Here is an 18,824-nt window from a genome sequence, read left to right as displayed (position 1 = left end):
TAGGACAGCACCCTACAACAAAGAATTATCTGGCCCCTAATGTCACCAGTGCCACGTGAGGAAACCCTACCATAATTGAATAAACACAGGAGTCAAGCATCTGGCTCATGCTCTTCCATTCACCTCTGGGGGAACCTACAACCATGGAAATATATCAGTACAAAAGTAAAGTACATGACTTCTACATCTTTGGTTACATTTCTAGCTCATGGAGTCTCTATCATTTTTAAAGAGACACCTGTGCACTTTACGACCTTAGTTTTTAACTATCCTGTCTGACTTGGGCCTGTGTCACTTAGCAGTTCATGAATCCATCAACTTCACAATGATGGTGGTATTGTAACTAAAATTCTCACTAGGGAAGGAAAAACAAAGATTATCCCAATTTCCCAAGTACAACCAGCTTGTGAGTTAGAGTAAGAAAAATTCACAGCCCACAAGTTTACAATTTTACAAGGAGACTGTGAGTAAGGAATCGGATTGAGGGAAAACTGCCCCTCTAATATCTGTGTTGAAGCTAGGAAATGGATGTAGCTCTGTTGGAGAAAATGGGCCAGAATTTAGAATTTAGTGTGTAGAAGTGAGACTGTATAACTACAAAGCATATCAGAGGTTTTGTTTTCTTTTTATTACTTACATTAGTAATATGTAAGATCAGTGACAATAGATTAGTGATCAAATGGGAATCACAACTGCTGATATCACATGGCCAGCCCTGGATCTATAAGGTGGCTTTTCTGAATGACAGATGTGTCTCTGACCTCTTTTCTTCTCTCTCCCCGTCTGGGACTCTGCAGGTGTCTGGTTGAGAAGGGAGACGTGGCCTTTGTGAAGAACCAGACTGTCGAAGAGAACACTGGTGGTACGTGCATAACCTTTGTCCCCATAAATCAGGGTCGCTTGTTCACTTGTGTTCAGGATGTCTTTGTGGAAGTGTTATGGACTCTGTCAGGGTCCAGAGCTCTGATTCTCAACCTGTTTGTTCGGTGAAGAGAGAAGTGTTCACTTGGATAGGCAGAATGGTAAGGACCATGGGCTTCCCAGTGGCCCTGAGTCTCTCCCAGGAACCTTCCTACAGGTGCAGGCACTGTGCCTCCTTTCCCCTAAATACTTCAGTGCACATTTCCTAAGAACCAGGACTTTCTCTCACATACCTGCATTACAATTAGCAAGATCAGGAAATTTATACTAACATGGATTTAATACTCATCACGTCCACAGTCCCTATTCAAATTCTGTGAGTTACCCCCAAAAGGTCCTTTATAACTATTTCTCATATCTCTAGGTCCAATATATATTTAAATATATTATAGGTCCACTGGGAAAAACATACAGACAGTGGCACCCCTGTAGGGATGAGCACCAAGACCTTGGCTTCTAGAACCATTCTCCAATAGAAGGAAACAAGGCCCCTTGGAAAAATAGCTGATTCTGTGGCTGGGGCAGGAAAAGTATAAGGTGAACCTGGCATGATGTTCATGCTGAAGAGCTCAGAGAGATGAGACGTATCAAAGCACATAGGAGCCATTGTGAAAGCCCTCCCCACTGGCCAAATCTGGGACATTTTGAGCTTTAAAAGAAATAATAATAGTAGTAAGAAATAATAACCCATTGAATAAACTAGGAACACGGAAGTCCATCCTGATTAAACAAATGAGTATAAGGGAAACATCTTCCTTATTGTAGAATGCTAATTACAGATGCAGAAATAATTATGAAGTTGAAAAACTATCGTTTGGCAACCAAGATAGTAATAATTGATTCAAGCAAGGATCATCAATGGGCACTAAAACTAGTGGGTGAATATTAGATGGCCATGACCTTAACAAACAAGACAAAATTTTTTTAAATGTCAGTAAGAATGAGTATTCCACCTGCCCACTCTCTATCACTAACTGCTTATATTCCCCACCTAGAGTCCAGGCAGCTATTACTTCCCTCCTTCCCTCATGTCCCTTTACTCAACCTCAAATTTTTCCAGCAACTCATTTAGAATGAACTAGTGCAGGACCAACTCCTCTAAGACGCCTTCTCCAATGGCACACCTCCATCCCACAACAGAAGCCTCTGTCCATATTGCTCTTATTATTGAATTCATCACATTCTGTGATAAACTATGGCCACAGGGAACTCTTTTTTCCTTTTCTTACATCCCAACACCAACCATAGTACATGGCACACAGAAGTTGCTAAGTACTTACTTGAAGGAATAATTGGTTTGGCTAATTTTTCTTTCTTCCCTCCTGTTACTTTTGCTTTTTCCTTTAAGGGCTGTCCTTTTTCCTGCTACCTGAGTGTTACCCTAGGCTGGTTCTTTGTCATCCCTTGATTTCTCTTTGTACCCTTCCAAGTAGGGCTCCCCTCTCGAGGCCACAACTCTCTTTGCAAAGACTCCAAAAGCCTTACCTCCTGAGGGGAATTTATAGAGGAGGCCCACCTCCCATCTAAATAACATCTCAGGATCTCTGGTTGCCCTGTGGTCATTTTTATGTACAGAGTACACTGGCACTGCAACCTCAACCTGTATAAATCCAAACTCCTCATACGTCTCTCAAAACCCAGTCCTCTTCACACAGCCTCTGTCCCCATGGAGGTCTTTATTATATGCCCTGCCAGTCGAGCCTAGATTAATTTTTCAGTCAGTATGTTTTTTGTTTCTTCGGAATATGTATGTCTTCATTAAATTCTATGGTATGTTGTGATATGGAAGAACCAGGATACAAAGGCATAGAGACTGTATGATCTAATTATATAGATATGTGTCTGCACATCATATGAGTCTAGAAAAGAGACTAGAAGTAATGTACCAATGTTGAAGGTGAATGCTGTGGGATTAGACTGGGTTTCAAAGTCTTCTTCCTTAAACTATGTAGCATTTTACAAATTAGCTGCAGTAAACAAGCTTTATTTTTAGTGGAAAGAAAATTTTTTATCATGCCCTTCTAGATGCCCACTGCTCCTAACCCAGACCAAATCACCTTCCATCTCATTTTTCCTAGTTGTCCTATTTCAGGCTCACACATTAACACTGATTTCCATTCCTAAGTTCTCATAGACCCACTTTTCTTCCTACCTAAGTGCCACACTCCATCCCACACTCAGGGCCTTGAGGATCTGAGCATGTTTCGCCTGACTGCCCAAGACTCTGTTCCAGTGGGGCTCTCCTCCACCCAATAGGAACACCGGGCACGCACCTGTCCGTGAGTCTTGCCGGAGCCCTCCATCCCCTCACAGAGAAGCGTTCCTCTCGCCTCCTCTCAGGCCTACACATGTTACAGGACACACCTGAAACCTTGCCTTCTCCAGCTAGCCTTCCTGAGTTAATGTGCTCTCGCTTTGCTGGTTCCCTAGCTCACACAGTGTTTAGAGAGTGTTACACAAAATACAAAATGTTATTATCTGTGCCCTGCATTTTTGATTTTGGTACGTGTGCTATTTCCCCCCTCCAATAAGATTGTGTCTTGCAGAAGGCTGAGGACATGGTACTGAATAAATGCTTAAAGTCCTAAGTAGAACAGTATGTGTTTGGAGAGAATAAGGATGGATTTCTCTTGGAAGGTGTTGAGTTGGAGGGATGGGTAAGAAAAGAAAGGAGAAATGTTAAAAGGTAAGCAAAGATATGTGCAGGTACTGGTGGGAGGAAAGGCAGGCAATTTGGAGTTTTCTATAAAAACCAAAAGTGTACCTTTGGAGAGTGTAGGAAAAGGGATATTTTTACTCTCTATATAAATTTAAACTTTTAAAATACTGCATTCATACATTAGTTTTTCAATTAAATGAGAAAATTAAATTAAGAAAAAGACTGCAATCCTGTATTTTAGGAGAGAAGCAAAAACTGGGAAAACTTATTTGAGAATTGCCTTAGGAGGAAGGAGCTTAAACCTTGAGAATAGGTGAGATGTTCTTTTTTCAGAGAGAATACAGAAAAGATGAAGCAAGGGGCTGAGAACAGGATATGGACCTGTATGCACAGAGGCATGCACAGAGGCATGCGTGCATGGAACTAGTACGAGTGAGCCAGATTTCACTCATAAAAGTGAAATCTTTGGCCCTTCCAAAAGGGCCTCTGGGGAAAGTTCTTTTGCTTGCTAGTGCCAGATGGTACAGCACAAACCTGCTTAGAGGGTCACATTCTTTCTACACTGGAGCAGGAGATCCAAATGCTTTGGAATTTAGTAGAAATGAAGATCATTTTGAACATCATCCATAGAATGTGGTTCACCCTCCCCTGGCTGGGTGGGCAGATTGAAAGGAATGGTCTCTGGGAATTCCTGGTAACTCTCTTCCTCTCCACATTACGGTAACCCCTGCTGGCCACTGGGTCCAGGCCCTCCACACGCCAGTGGATTGGTCACATCTCCCCAGTGAGGTGTGCCTTGATCAAAACTGTGGCTGACCCACCTTTTCTGTACCCAGGAAAAAACCCTGAGGAGTGGGCAAAAACACTGCAGAAGGATGATTTTGAGCTGCTGTGCACCGACGGAACCAGGAAGCCTGTGGACGAGGCTGAAGTTTGCCACCTGGCCCGAGCCCCGAATCATGCTGTGGTCTCACGGGAAGATAAGGCAGCTTGTGTTCGCAGCATATTAGAGATACAGCAGGTATGGTGGCACAGACAGGGCCTCCAACCCTTTCTTCTTGGGTGCGTGTGGATTATTTGGGGATTTCCCAGCTGAGTCCCAGCCCGTACCCCAGCATTCTTTTCCTGGAAGTTAGAACTGGGAGGGCATGGATTGTGGAACTGGATCTCCCAGGCCTTGCTCTGCTCACTAGAGATCAGACCCCATTTGATGCACGTGTACCAGGGTCCAAGTGCCTGCCTTGCAGCTCGACCCTGACCTTGCTCTGTGGTACCCTCATTTTCCCCACTTCTGCCTTTTTTAAAATGAAGGTGACGGATCCTATTTCCCAGTCCTTCTAGATACAAGTCATGAAATGTGGACTGTGTTTCTCTTGCTTAGGCAGACTAAGAACCATTCCAACAGGCAGAAGAACCCAGGAACCTACCCTGAGGGAACTTGTCCTCTGGGGAAAACAACCAACCCAGGGCTGGCCTTGTGGGGAGAGAGACTGCCTGAGTATTTTAATTCTAAAGACCCCTCCACCCACAAACACCACCCTCCCCTCAGTGACAGCTTCCTATCTGTTGATCCACCATTGGTTTTCTTCTTTTAAAAATTAAGATAGCATACCCTTGTGAGTCCTCTGAAGGTAAATGGTACTAATAATTAGTATTTAATGAACATTTCCTAAGTGCTAGATGGAATGCTAAACGTTCTGTAATCATTATTTCACTTATAATCTTAGAAGGCCTGGAGGAGTTGAGCCTCTTATCAAGATAGGATCAAAGATGAACTTTTAAGTTCATATGAACTTAAAAGTCAGATATGAACTTTTAACAGCTACCTGTACTACTCCTCACTGGGTTGCTCATATTTAATATTTTCTTTGACAATAATACTTAGAAGGGACATGCTTCTGCCCTCTCATTTCCTGGAAGCCGCCCCCAAGACCATGGCCAACGAAGTGAGGAAGAGAGATCAGAGAAGTCAGCAGTGGGCAGGAGGCAGGGACTTCCCCAAGGAGATGGGACCAGGATGGACCCTACAGAGGACTTTGGGGCCTCATGGAAGCACAGATTTGTGGTCCATAATTGTATGAATGCCAGACGATGGATGTGGAAAGATCCTGAGGCATCCTCTGCAGCTTCCCTTTCTTCCCAGGGCTGGTTCCCAGCTTCCAGTCTCCTCCATGCCATCCATGTGTTCCCAGCAGCTCTTTGCCACAGGTCCTCATGCACTTTCTGTCCATTTGACAGGATGCATTTGGAAACAATGGAAATGACTGCTCGAGCAGTTTTTGTTTGTTCCACTCAGAAAACAAGGACCTTCTGTTCAGGAGTGACACTAAATGTTTGGCTGTACTTCCGAACGCAACAACGTATGAATCCTACTTAGGAAATGAGTATGTCACAGCTGTGGCTAACCTGAGACAATGCTCAACCTCAAGTGAGTAAGAGGAACAGCATTGGGGAATCTGCAAAGCAAACATGTGCGGGGTTCTGGGTGCTGGATACAAAAGGAGGAGTTGCAGTGCCCAGGAGATGACCAACGGACAGGATGAAATGCTGAGGGAACAATGCAATCTCAGCATGAATGAAAGGCTAACTTGCATGGGCTGATCGTAAGGGGGCACGGGCTGAAGGCACTGAGGTAGCGACTGCCAGGACATGCAGAATTCCATGCTATTACTAAGAAAAGGAAGAGAGTTATGTGCCCATGTCAATTACTCTGCTCTAAACACCTTTTTATACAGTGCTGCCTTGTTCAAGATGGTAGCCTCTAGCTACATGTGGGTATTTAAATTTGTATTAGTATTAAACAAAATCTTAAATTTAGTCCCTCAGTCACACTAGCCATAATTCAAGCGCTCAATAGATACATGTGTCTCCACATAGATGAGCAAAGAGAACATTTCCAGCATTGCAGAGAGTTCTTTTACATGGTGCTGCTCCTGAAAGCTTGAACAATGATAAGTTCCAATAACTCTAAAGTTGCCATACACACCACAGGCATACCTCGGAGATATTGCAGGTTCAGTTTCAGACTATTGCAATAAAGCAAGACATATGAAGTTTTTGGTTTTCCAGTGCACATAAAAGTTATGTTTATACTACAGTATAAAGTGTGCAATAGCATTATGTCTAAAAAGCGTCTAACAATGTACGTACCTTAATTAAAAAATACTTTATTGCTAAAAAATGCTAACCATCATCTGAGCCTTCAGCAAGTCCTAATCTCTTTGCTGGTGGAGGGTCTTCCCTCGATGGTGATGGCTGCTGACTGATCAGGGTGGGTTGCTGAAGGCTGGGGTGACTCTGGCAATTTCTTAAAATAAGACGACAGGGCCTCCCTGGTGGCGCAGTGGTTGAGAGTCCGCCTGCCGATGCAGGGGATACGGGTTCGTGCCCCGGTCTGGGAGGATCCCACGTGCCGCGTAGCGGCTAGGCCCGTGAGCCGCGTAGCGGCTGGGCCTGTGAGCCGTGGCCGCTGGGCTTGCGCGTCCGGCAACGGGGAAGGCCGCGACGGTGAGAGGCCCACATATCGCAAGAAAAAGGAAAAAAAAAAAAAAAAAAAAAACCTGTGCTCCGCAAATGGGAGAGGCCACAACAGTGAGAGGCCCCCATAACGCAAGAAAAAGGAAAAAAAAAAAAAAAAATAAGACGACAATTAAGTTTGCCCCATCAATTGACTCTTCTTTTATGAACGATTTTTCTGTAGCATGCAATGCTGTTTGATAGCATTTTACCCGCAGCAGAACTTTCAAAATTGGAGTTCCATCCTCTCAAGCCCTGCCGTTAGTTTATCAACTAAGTTTATATAATATTCTAAATCCTTTGTTGTCATTTCAACAATCTTCACAGCATCTTCACCGTGGTAGATTTCATCCCAAGAAACCACTCTCTTTGCTCATCCATGAGAAGCAACTCTTATTCATTAAAGTTTTATCATGAGATTGCAGCAAGTCAGTCACATCTTCAGGCTCCTCTTCTAATTCTAGGTCTCTTGCTATTTCCACCACATCTGCAGTTAATTCCTCCACTGAAGTCTTGAACCCCTTATAGTCACCTATGAGGATTGGAATCAACTTCTCTCAAATTCCTGTTCATGATGATATTTTGACCTTTCTCCATGAATCACAGATATTCTTAATGGCATCTAGAATGAGGAATCCTTTCCAGAAGGTTTTCATTTGACTTTGCCCAGACCCATCAGAGGAATCACTATCTATGGCAGCTATAGCCTTATGGAATATATTTCATAAAAAGACTTGAGAGTCAGAATGACTCCTTGATCCATGGGCTGCAGAATGGATGTTGTGTTAGCAGGCATGAAAACAACATTAATCTTGTACATCTCCATCAGAGTTCTTGGGTTACCAGGTACATTGTTAGTGAGCAGTCATATTTCGAAAGGAATCTTTTTTTCTGAGCAGTAGGTCTCAATAGTGTGCTTAATATATTCAGTGAACCATATTGTAAACAGATGTACTGTCATCCAGGCTTTGTTGTTCCCTTTATAGAGCATATGCAGAGGAGACTAAGCATAATTCTTAAGGGCCCTAGGATTTTTGAAATGGTAAATGAGCATTGGCTTCAACTTCAAGTCACCAGCTGCATTAGCCCCTAACAAGAGAGTCAGCCTGTCCTTTGAAGCTCTGAAGCCAGGCATTGACTTCTCCTCTCTAGCTATGAAAGTCCTAGATGGCATCTTCTTCCAATAGAAGGCTGTTTTGTCTACATGGAAAATCTGTTGTTTAGTGTAGCCACCTTCATTAACTCTCTTAGGTAGGTCTTCTGTGTAACTTGCTGTAGCTTCTACATCAGCACTTGCTGCTTCACTTTGCACTTGTATGTTCTGGAGATGGCTTCTTTCCTTAAACCTCATGAACCAACCTCTGCTGGCTTCAGACATTTCTCCTGCAGCTTCCTCACCTCTCTCAGCCTTCACAGAACTGAAGAACTGAAGAGGGTTAGGGCCTTTCTCTGGATTAGGCTTTAGCTTAAGGGAATGTTGTGGCTGGTTTGATCCTTTATCTAAGCCACTAAAACTTTCTCCATATCGGGAATAAGGCTGTTTCTTATCATTTCTGTGTCCACTGGAGCAGCACTTTTAACTTCCTTCAAGAACTTTTCCTTTGCATCCACAACTTGGCTAACTGTTTGGCACAAGACGCCCAGCTTGTCTTTGGACAGGCCTTCCTCACTAAGCTCAATCACATCTAGCTTTTGATTTAAAGTGAGAGATGTGCAACTCTTCCTTTCACTTGAACATTTAGAGGCCAGAGTAGGGTTATTAACTGGCCTAATTTCAATATTGTTGTGCTGGTGGAGCAGTCAGAACACACACAACATTTATCGATTAAGTTTGCCATGTTAATGGGCATAGCTTGTGGTGCCCCAAAACAATTAACAATAGTAACACCAAGGATTACTGACCACAGATCACCATAACAAATATATAATCATAATGAAAAAGTCTGAAATATTTCAAGAATTACCAAAATGTGACACAGAGACATGAAGTTAGCAAGTGTTATTGGGAAAATGGCGCCAGTAGACTTGCTTGATGAGGGTTACCACAAACCTTGAATTTGTAAAAAACACAGCATCTGTGAAGTGCAATAAAGCAAAGCACAATAAAATGAGGTATGCCTGTACTTATCTAGAACACCAGTTTTCTAAGAATTAGAATACAGTAAAACACACCTTTGTACTATAGCTATGTTGGACATCATTTAATGACTTGGAATCATTTGGAAGATGTGGGAGAATACCATGTAGCTATAGGGAGGTTATTCTTCAACTACAGAGTGCAGGTCCATAAGCCACAGTCCTTAAGATACTGATTCCCAGGCCCTGGGGATACTGATTCAGCAAGTCTGTGCCAGGTTCAGGGTTTCTGCATTTAAACAGCTGCCCACATAATTCTGGTATAAGGAAGGATCCATGGCCACTGTTCTGAGTACCCAGGTTGTATTTACCTAACCTATATAGTCTGTGAGGGGGTGGAGACTCTGGCCCTGCTGTACCCTGCTCCATCCCCAGCTCCCAGGATGGAAACTGGCACGTGCTGGGTGCTTAGTGCATCTCGTTATGTTAGTTCCTCACTTGGATCAGAGAGGACAGTCCTCCCAGGCTCGTTCCAGCCACATGGACTCAGGCGTGTGAGCCCTGCCCATAAGACACAAGATGGGGGATGATGTAGGGCAGAGAAATCCTGTTACCATTCTTGGTGTGAGACACTGCCTGCTGTAGGCACAGGAGCTGTGCAGGCAGGAGGAGGAGGCCACTAGGAGAACGGCCAGGTCCATCCATCAGAAGAGCAGGGCAACAGGTCTGAGCACTTTTGTATCAGGCTTAACTGTTGATTCACTTAACAGAAAATAAATATAGGTAGATATTAACTGTCCTACCCCTCTGCTCTGTCCCCACAGAACTCCTGGAAGCCTGCAGTTTCCACAGAGCTTAAAATCCAAGAGTGGGGCCACCACCTGATGGAGATGGGAGCTTACCGGACCCATAAGCTTCCCCTCGTTTTGCTGGTCTGAGTGGTTTGGTTGCCTTCAGTTTGGTGGTGGCACCTCTGCAGGACAAAATAAAAATAAAAGTTATTATTGGTTTTATCTTTTAAAAACTTCATTTTTTCCCGAAATGTTTGGTCTGGAAGGACTAAATACATGTGCAACTAGCCCTTCCTTCAGAGCTCAAGATTCATTTGCTCTTTCCCATAGCCATACCTCCTGGGTACAGTCCAAGTAGGAATTCTTTCTAAAAGGGGTCTGCATGGTCATTATAATATAATCAAGTGTATAAGGCTGTGTGTGTGTGTTGTGTATGTGTGTGTTGTGTGTGTGTTGTGTGGTGTGTGTGTGTGTGTGTGTGTGTGTGTGTGTGTGTGTGTGTGTGTGTGTTGCTGGGGAAGGGGAAGGAAGGAGGATGCAGAGTAAGTATTGAGATGGAGCGTTCAAGGCAGTACAGAAAAAGAATATAGAAGATTTACACATTTAAAATATTGTTCATAAATTTCATCAGGTATACGTGAAGTCCTGACTCTTACTGCTTGGAAAAGTGAATCACTGGAAACTCTTCTTGCTAAAAATCATAGCTTGACCCCGCCTCCCATGGCAGTCACTGTCCTGTCTCCTCCCATTCTTAGTGGAGCTCCTGAAAGGTGGAGCCTTATTCTTCCCTCCCCTCACTGGTTATTAATGGCTGAACACAGAGAAATCAGTCTTCTGCTCCACTCACATCCCTGCAGCTACTCGGGTCAAGGTTACCACCCACCTGCCACCTGTGAAAACCAACTTGTTCTTTCATCCTTGAGTCTGTTTACTAACTTGATATGGCTGACCACTCACCCTTCCTTGGAACCCTCTCCCAGTTTCTCTGACACAGCAGCTCTTCGCTTTGGTTCCTACCTCTCTGTCCTCTTGTGGTCTTACTGTGGGCTCATCCTACCAGTTCTGAAAAGTAGGGTAATCTTCCCGGGGTTCTTCTCTTGATCCAGTGCTTTTCCAGGCCCTCCGTAAGCAATGAGAATGACTCCTGGGCATCTCTACATCTATTGTGCTCACCCCTGCTTCCAGCATCCCACACTCACACCTCCTCCTGCCTGTGCATCTCTACGGTAGAGTTCGCACAGCAGTCGGAAGCCCAACAGAGAGAAAAGTGAGGTGATCATCTTACCCCTTCCCTCTCCTGCTTCCCTAATCCAACTATTGTTTCCATATATTTCATACTGGGTAAAGACGTGGTCTGCTACCCACTCACAGGAGTCATAAACTGAGGAGTCAAATTTCAATTCTCTCTTTCCCCTCATTCCGCATCAATGTCAGCAAGTTCTGCTGGTTTTGCCTCTTCTAAACAACTCTTCAGTTTGCCCCTTTGTTTCCTAACTCCTCTACGCTCTGGGGAACAGCTGCAGGTAGGGGGTTCTGAACACAACAGTCCACATCTCTCAACTTTCTAGTAACCCAGGAAACAGACCCTGGGTCCACTTTGCAGACCAGACCTGATGTTCACCTTTTTACATACAGCCCTGCTTTGCTTTGAGTCTAGCAACACTCTGCTTTATGTAATATCCACCTAAACTCCACCCTCACCTCAAATCCTATAATAATTCTTTCTTTTCCTTTGTTTGGTGAGATGTCCCACCATTCCTCTGGCATGTGGTCTGTCTCATTGCAATGAGCCAACAAATCTAATTTTATCAACAATGCACTGAGTACCTACCATGATCCAGGCACTGTTCTAGGGACTGTGAACACAGCAAGGCATAGTCTCTGAAAATAATTTCTGTCTATTTTTATTTATTCCTCCCTCTAGACTGCCTTCTTGTCAGTATATCTGTACAATGTCTGAAATCATGTTCACCAGATACTATTGGTATAAAAACTAAGGTGATTTGTGTCTTTCTTCTTTGATCTTTCATTATTATATTGAGTTTTTAATATAATAAATGTCTCATTTTAATTCTTTTTTTAAAAAAATCCTCCATTATTTCAAAGAAACAGAGTTAAAGAGATAAGCCAGAGTAGGGGAATCACATGATTGGTGTCCTTGAGGCTGAGATAGGTTCCATTGTGATTTGGAGCTGCTGGGAACAGGAGAGAAAAATGTGTCCAGTGAATGAGACATTTTAATTAATGGAAGAGAAGAAAAAATTGTCTATGTTTGTTTTGTTGTAACTCTCCATCTGCTGTTAGAATCAGGCAGCAGAGCACTTTCAGCCAGCAGCAGTCAGTGTCTGCACGTCCTTCCTTGACATCCATCCCCACAGAGCCTCTGGGAGCCTGTGGAGTCCCTGAGGCAGAGACGTGAGAGGACAGGAAGCCTCCGACGCCATTCTCTCCTGCTCTCATTACTGAGAATGGCAGCACCACCTTCTAACACGAGGGTGGAAGTTGTGCACATTTCTTCTGTCTTCATAATACGCAGGAAACAAATTGAAAAACAGCATGACCATGTCTTATCAGAGCCCTGCTTCCTCATTCCCAAATTTCACCACCAACACGGCACTTGTTCACTCACGTAGCTCTGACTAAAAATCCCTATACACTGAGGACGTTTCTGGTAGGTCTTCTCCATGCCTGGCCCTTCCTCCTTCCCTGCATTTTTAGTCCCTAACAGAAGTTATTATAAAGGAACTGTGTGTGTGTGTGTGTGTGTGTGTGTGTGTGTGTGTGTGTGTGTGTGTGTGTTGGGTGGTGGATACAGAGCAGGGATCAGGACCATAAGAAAGAAAAGAAATAGAATGTGGTAAGATTACTGTCAGTTCTGACAGTTTTAATTCATAATGCTAATTTAAAATATAGTAGTTGGTTTACTAACTTTAACCTCCCATCCTAAACATCCTTCCTTAATCTGGAGTCCCTGTTGCCTACATTTATCAATGAAATGCCTGGAAAATGAATTTTACTGTGTTAGAGCATATAGTCAAGCATAAAGGAGCCTGACTGCCTGGAATCAGTGGGTAGGTTACTCAATCCCTGTGCCAGTTTTCCCTCTGTAAAATTGGGATAATGGGTCATTGTGAGGATTAAACAAATTAATAAATTTAAAGTATTTAGAACAATGGCTGGCTCTAGCAACCACTCATTAATGTGAGCAATTATCCTCATTACCTCATCTCCCCCCACCCCTCCCCGCTGTTCCCCCTGAGCTCACTTTTCACTCAAGCCTTCAACCTCTGCTGCAGAGATGCTGCTGGCCACTTCCAGGACACGTTTTACTCCTGTGTCGCTGACCCTCCCTTCTCAGGCTTCTTTGTGGGGTTCCCTCTCCTCCTCACTCCTCATGCTCTCCACAATTTAATGACCGCCTGTTTACATATGACTTCCAAATGAAAATCTAGCACCTATTGCTGACTTCACCTTTGTTTACTGTATCACCTGCTTGATATATGATTTCAGACTTCCCAGAGGCACCGGAAACTCCATATACACAAAAGAGAGGCAGTTTTCATCCTGGCTATGTCCCCAGCTCCAAAGACCCTTCAACTGAGTTCTCTGATTCACGTTAAGCACTTTGATCTTCCCAGCAACACACACCAAGTGCTTCAGATGCAGTCTTGATAGCTCTCCTTCTCCTTAACTCTGCTTATCCAATTAATCACTAAATCCTATATATTTTTCTTCTAAATATCTCTCATGTCTGTGCCCTCCTTTCCACTTTCCACATTTCCCTGGTTCAGACCCTGTGCATCATTTGCCAAAACACTGCAACAGCCCCAGCTGGTCTCCCTGCCTCCAGTCTTTTCTCTCTCAAACCATAGCTCTCCATTGATCTGCCAGTCATCTATTTCACTCCCAACTGAAACTTCTTACTGCACTCTAGATAAAGTCTAGTTTCCTCAGCATAACACACAGTCCCTTCATGTCTGGTTTTTGCCAACATTTCCTGCTTCATCTCCTGCCACTTCTGCTGAAATGACACCTTAATGACAGAGACTGCGAACTGGCAACCCCTAGGCCAGCTACTTCTGACCCGATGAGGTGTTGTATTTGGGCTACAAGTTTTCATTACTTGCTGAAATTTAAAAAGTGGAAAATTTCCCTTAAAAACCTTTCTTTCTGGCTTCTCTTGAAAAACTGAAGAACTGGCCACCTTGCTCCCACATACCTGCCTGGCAGAGTGGTGGCTGCCCCCTTAGGGCAGGAGTGACAGTTTTCAGCAGGCCCTGCCCGTCCCATTGACTTTCCTGGCTGCTTCCCTTAACGTAGGTATCTCAGTTGCAGCCCTGGATTTACAGTGTAGGGACACTGAATAGCTCTTTTCTTCTGCACAGAGCACCCTTTCTCCTGTTTCGCCTGCAGAGGCTAACTCATCCTTCATGGCTCAGTTCCTGTCGTTTTCCTCCGGGAGCTTTTCTCTGAACCCATGTGGACTAGGCGCCCCTTTCTGCATTCCCATACCGCACCTTACATCTTCAGTCACACCTCCTGCCGCGTGATTTTACAATGAAATGTTTGTGTAATGCTTGAGTTCCTCACAAGACACCTCACCTCACGAAGGGAGCGACTAGAAATCCTCAGCAGAGATTTCTTGAGCCATTCATTTTATTCATCCATCATTTTGTCAAGAACCATAAAGAGAGCGGCGACATCTGACTCATATCTTAAAGGATGAGCGTGTAACTCATACCTGTGTCTGGCAGCTCAGTCTTTTCGGCGGGAGCGCAGTCCAAGAGAACTACAACTACCATCAGGACCTTCGGGATCCCGGCCTCCGAAGGAGGAAATATAACTTAGGAACTACCACTCCCGTGATGCTCCGCTTCGGACGCCTGCGCAGAGCCGAGGGCCACGTTGCTTTTGCGGTGCCGGTTAGCAAGATCTCAGCCATGGCTTCCGCGGAGTCCCGGCGGATGGGGAATGGCGGCAGTGTCGGAGGCGCCTTCCAGCTCTACCTGGACTCCTTGCGGCAGGAACTGCGGCAGAGGGACCCGACGCTGCTGTCAGTCGTGGTGGCGCTCGTCGCGGTGCTGCTGACGCTGGGTAAACAGGCGGCCGGTAGATATGGCGGGTGCAGGGCTGGCGGGGATCCGAGCTTGGACGGGGCTTGTGCAGACCGCGGACGCGGAACGGACATGGCACCGAGGGGGCGTCTAGAGAGGGGAACTCACCCCTTATACCAACCTGCCCTCCTGCCTGAAGCAGCAGGAGCACCGTAGCGTTACTAGCCCCTGTTCTGCGTGAGCGCGCGGTTCTCTCCCTTCCATTGCTCTTGCTACGAATACTCCAGTGGTCGTCGCTCCAAGTTTGAGCATCCTATGTTTGCGAACTGGGCGCTGGGGATACAAAGCTAATGAGCAAGATTGCGCATGAGGAGTACACCGTCGGTGTAGGGGGTGCAGATGCAGAAAAATTGACAGTTGTTAGTGGCAGGCACTCAGCGGAGTCCCTAAAACAATAATGATTATAATGGTGGTAATAACAATGGAGGTAAGTTCCAGGTGAATGAAGTGTTCCGTGGTAGACTTAATTTCCCACAGCCCAACCATACGTGCATATTGTTGATAATCAAGGCATAATTTTGGTTGTTTTTCTCTATTTCACAGTGTTCTGGAAGTTCATCCGGAGCAGAAGGAGCAGTCAAAGAGCTGTTCTTCTTGTTGGCCTTTGTGACTCCGGGAAAACATTGCTTTTTGTCAGAGTAAATTCTTTGATTTACACCTCTCTTAAACTTGATAGGAAATTTTAGGGCACCCCATTATTCCTGTGAGGGGTACTTTGGCAAAGAAGCTGTGCTGACAAATTGGGGAGTTAATTCTTGAATCACTTGGTAGGATGAAAAGACTCTTGAAAAACTCTTAAACTGGAATTTGACCATTTCTATTCTCTTGTACTTGCCAGATACTGACATTTAACCCTTATCCCATTTAAGGGTTTTATATACTAACTACTTTCATGTCATGGCTAAGGATGCCAGAACAGCTGAAGAGATAGAGGGCAGTAATCTGTATACAGTGTATAATTCTTCTGAGACTCAAATAAACTTTTTTAAAGGGTGATTCTTCTGCCTATTGGCTACTTAGGCTTCTTTTCACTAATATTTATTTTGAGTCCATGTAGTATTTTTATTTATTTATTTTTTTTGCGGTACGTGGGCCTCTCACTGTTGTGGCCTCTCCTGTTACGGAGCACAGGCTCCGGACGCGCAGGCTCAGCGGCCATGGCTCACGGGCCCAGCCGCTTCGCGGCATGTGGGATCTTCCCGGACCGGGGCACGAACCTATGTCCCCTGCATCGGCAGGCAGACTCTCAACCACTGCACCACCAGGGAAGCCCTATGTAGTATTTTTAAATGTTTGGTTTTTGCTACAGAGAGTAGCAGAGGTTTTCTTCTGATTACTCTTCTTTTTGAGAGTCTAAATTATTTCCCTTCCACTTTGATGTTTGTTAATGTTGATGCAAGGTCAGTAAATTTGGCCACTAACCATTTGAAACTATTATTTGAAAATAATAGTTTAAAAATAATAGTTATCCCCCTCCTCTCGTTAAGGAGAGGGGAATGAAGTTTGCAATTAATAAGATTTTTCTACAAGCAAAGAAAGAAAGAAAAACTAATATGGTCCTTTTCAGCAATTGCAAGTAACATTCGTTTATTTGACCTTACACCTAGGAGAGTTAGAGCAAAGTTACTTTCTTTAGGTTTGCTATTTATATGTTTACTCTGATCTCCCCCATATTGTGTTTTGTTTTGTTTTGTTTTGTTTTACAGTTGTTAACAGGCCTTTACAGAGACACTCAGACTTCCATCACTGACAGCTCTGCTGTCTACAGAGTCAACAGTAACAGGGTAAGAGGTTCCTAGAATGTGGGGAGTCTGACAGTTTTACTTTCCTTTGGTGTGTCAGGAAAAGACATTTCTAGGATAAATTAGTCTGAGGGCATAGGTATGTTCATAGCTTATTTTTATGGATAAATATTGTGCATGTGACAAATTCTTCTTTTGACCATCCAAGCAGTGGACTTAATCATGCCCTCCCCTGCTTTGTTGTACCTTATGCACACTGATTATTTATTAATTTTTGTCTCTGTGTCTTAATTCCAACTTTACCATGAGTTCTTAAGAGTGAGCATTAAGCCTTTTCCTTTAGTACATGTATATGGGACAAAAATTCAAAAGGTTAAAAAGGATATTTGGTGAAAAGTAGTTTTGCCTTTCCTATCCCTTCTTACAAGTCTCCTTGGAGGTAGTAACTTACCATTTTCCTGTATAGCCTTCCAGATGGTCTATGCTATACAAACATATCTGTATATCTTTACTTTTTTCTTTTTTAACACTGTGTTCTCCCCCCTCCCGTTTGTTTTTGTTTTTAATTTAACAATATAACTCATACAGCTTGGATTTGTTTTCATTTTTTCTTCCTCATTTGCATACATAGTACTACAGGTTGATTTATGACCTGCATAGTATTCCATTATGTGGCTATACCATACAATTTTTTTTTTTCCTTTCTTAAAGCCTTTACTTTTGAGACATGACAGAAAAATCTTACAGGTACACATGGAAAGGTAGTACATGATCACAGTTGAATGTGAAGACAGTATAATCAGAAAGCTTTTACTCCTGTCAACTAATGTTGAGTTTTTATTTAATAAGAGCCCTATTAACAGACATTTAGTTTTTTGGTTGTTACAATCTTGCTTTTACAAACAGTGTTGCAGTGGATATCTTATGGAGTATACATGAGTATATTTAATAAACACCAATAAGGAATCGTGAGAAGGACTTTTTATGTACCTGTATGGCCCCAGAACGTAGATAGTGACTGCCAAGCCAATTATAATGCTTAATAAGTATTTAGTGAGTGAGTGGAAGGAAGGTGAGTGGGTGACTGGTTGGAGGCATTAGATGTATAGATGGATGAATTAGAATGGTGATTTTAGAGACTTTTTCTCCCTCTCCTTGGGTCCTCCCCACCCCCGCCCTGCCCTTTTCTGGTACCTCCAGTATTAAACATTGTAAGCAAAGATAAAGAGACATCCTTTTAAATGTCTTAGAGGTATTTTTTTCTTTTTTCAATAGTGGCACTGTTTCTGACTCAGACCTTTTTAAACTCCCAAGGATTCAGATTTTGAAATTTCAGATTTGGGAGATCTTTAATTCTTGGGGCGCTTGTACTAGATATTTTAAGTGGGGTATTCCAGGGTATGCTTTAGACCTGTACTTTCCAACAGAGTAGCCACTGATCATGTGTGACTGTTGAGCACCTGAAATGTGACCAGTCCAGATTGAGGGCTGCTATAAGTATAATATATACATCAGATCTTGAAGACTTGGGATGAAAAAAAGAATAAAATATCAATTTCTTGAATTTTTTTTATATGTTATAAAGCTAATTTAGATATACTGGGTTATGTAATACGTATTTTTAAAATTTTACCTATTTCTTTTTACTTTTTTAATATAGCTATCAGAAAACTTAACATTACAAATAAGACTTTCATGTTTCTACCGAATATGTAAAACATCCCTCCCTTCTTTTTTACTTCTTTTCCCACCCTCTTTATGTTTTAGATTTAGTCTCTCAAAATAGTAACGTATTTAGTACTGTACCTTATGGATTGTTTATAGTATGTGTTGTGCTGATTATGAAATGTGATAGGGGGTCCCAACCTGAGGTCCCTACACTACCAGTATAAAAATAGAAAAAAGGCTAATATACTTCGTGTATTACCTATAAAAGATTAAACAGACTAAGTGACAGGTCACAGTGTATCCAGCTGTAATTGTGTCAAATCTGTGAATGCTGACT

At 43.3% G+C, this 18,824-nt stretch overlaps 2 protein-coding genes across 2 annotated transcripts in view; both read left to right on the top strand.

Moving 5' to 3' along the window:
• TF (transferrin) overlaps window positions 1-10,031 on the top strand; it is a 31,705-nt gene extending 21,674 nt beyond the window's left edge. The window contains exons 14-17 of the mRNA XM_007457570.1: window positions 798-862; window positions 4,417-4,601; window positions 5,819-6,008; window positions 9,997-10,031. Of these exons, the coding sequence (XP_007457632.1) occupies window positions 798-862; window positions 4,417-4,601; window positions 5,819-6,008; window positions 9,997-10,031 (475 nt within the window). The remainder of the gene's footprint in view (window positions 1-797; window positions 863-4,416; window positions 4,602-5,818; window positions 6,009-9,996) is intronic.
• A 4,870-nt stretch (window positions 10,032-14,901) lies between these two features.
• SRPRB (SRP receptor subunit beta) overlaps window positions 14,902-18,824 on the top strand; it is a 35,891-nt gene continuing 31,968 nt past the window's right edge. The window contains exons 1-3 of the mRNA XM_007457559.1: window positions 14,902-15,057; window positions 15,621-15,715; window positions 16,784-16,861. Of these exons, the coding sequence (XP_007457621.1) occupies window positions 14,904-15,057; window positions 15,621-15,715; window positions 16,784-16,861 (327 nt within the window). The 5' untranslated portion in view covers window positions 14,902-14,903. The remainder of the gene's footprint in view (window positions 15,058-15,620; window positions 15,716-16,783; window positions 16,862-18,824) is intronic.

The sequence above is a fragment of the Lipotes vexillifer genome, unplaced genomic scaffold (genome assembly GCF_000442215.2).
Source record: "Lipotes vexillifer unplaced genomic scaffold, Lipotes_vexillifer_v1.1 scaffold86, whole genome shotgun sequence".
In the NCBI taxonomy this organism is placed as follows: domain Eukaryota; kingdom Metazoa; phylum Chordata; class Mammalia; order Artiodactyla; family Lipotidae; genus Lipotes; species Lipotes vexillifer.
Note: the sequence above shows the minus strand (reverse complement) of the source record. Positions and strands in the feature narration are given on the sequence as shown.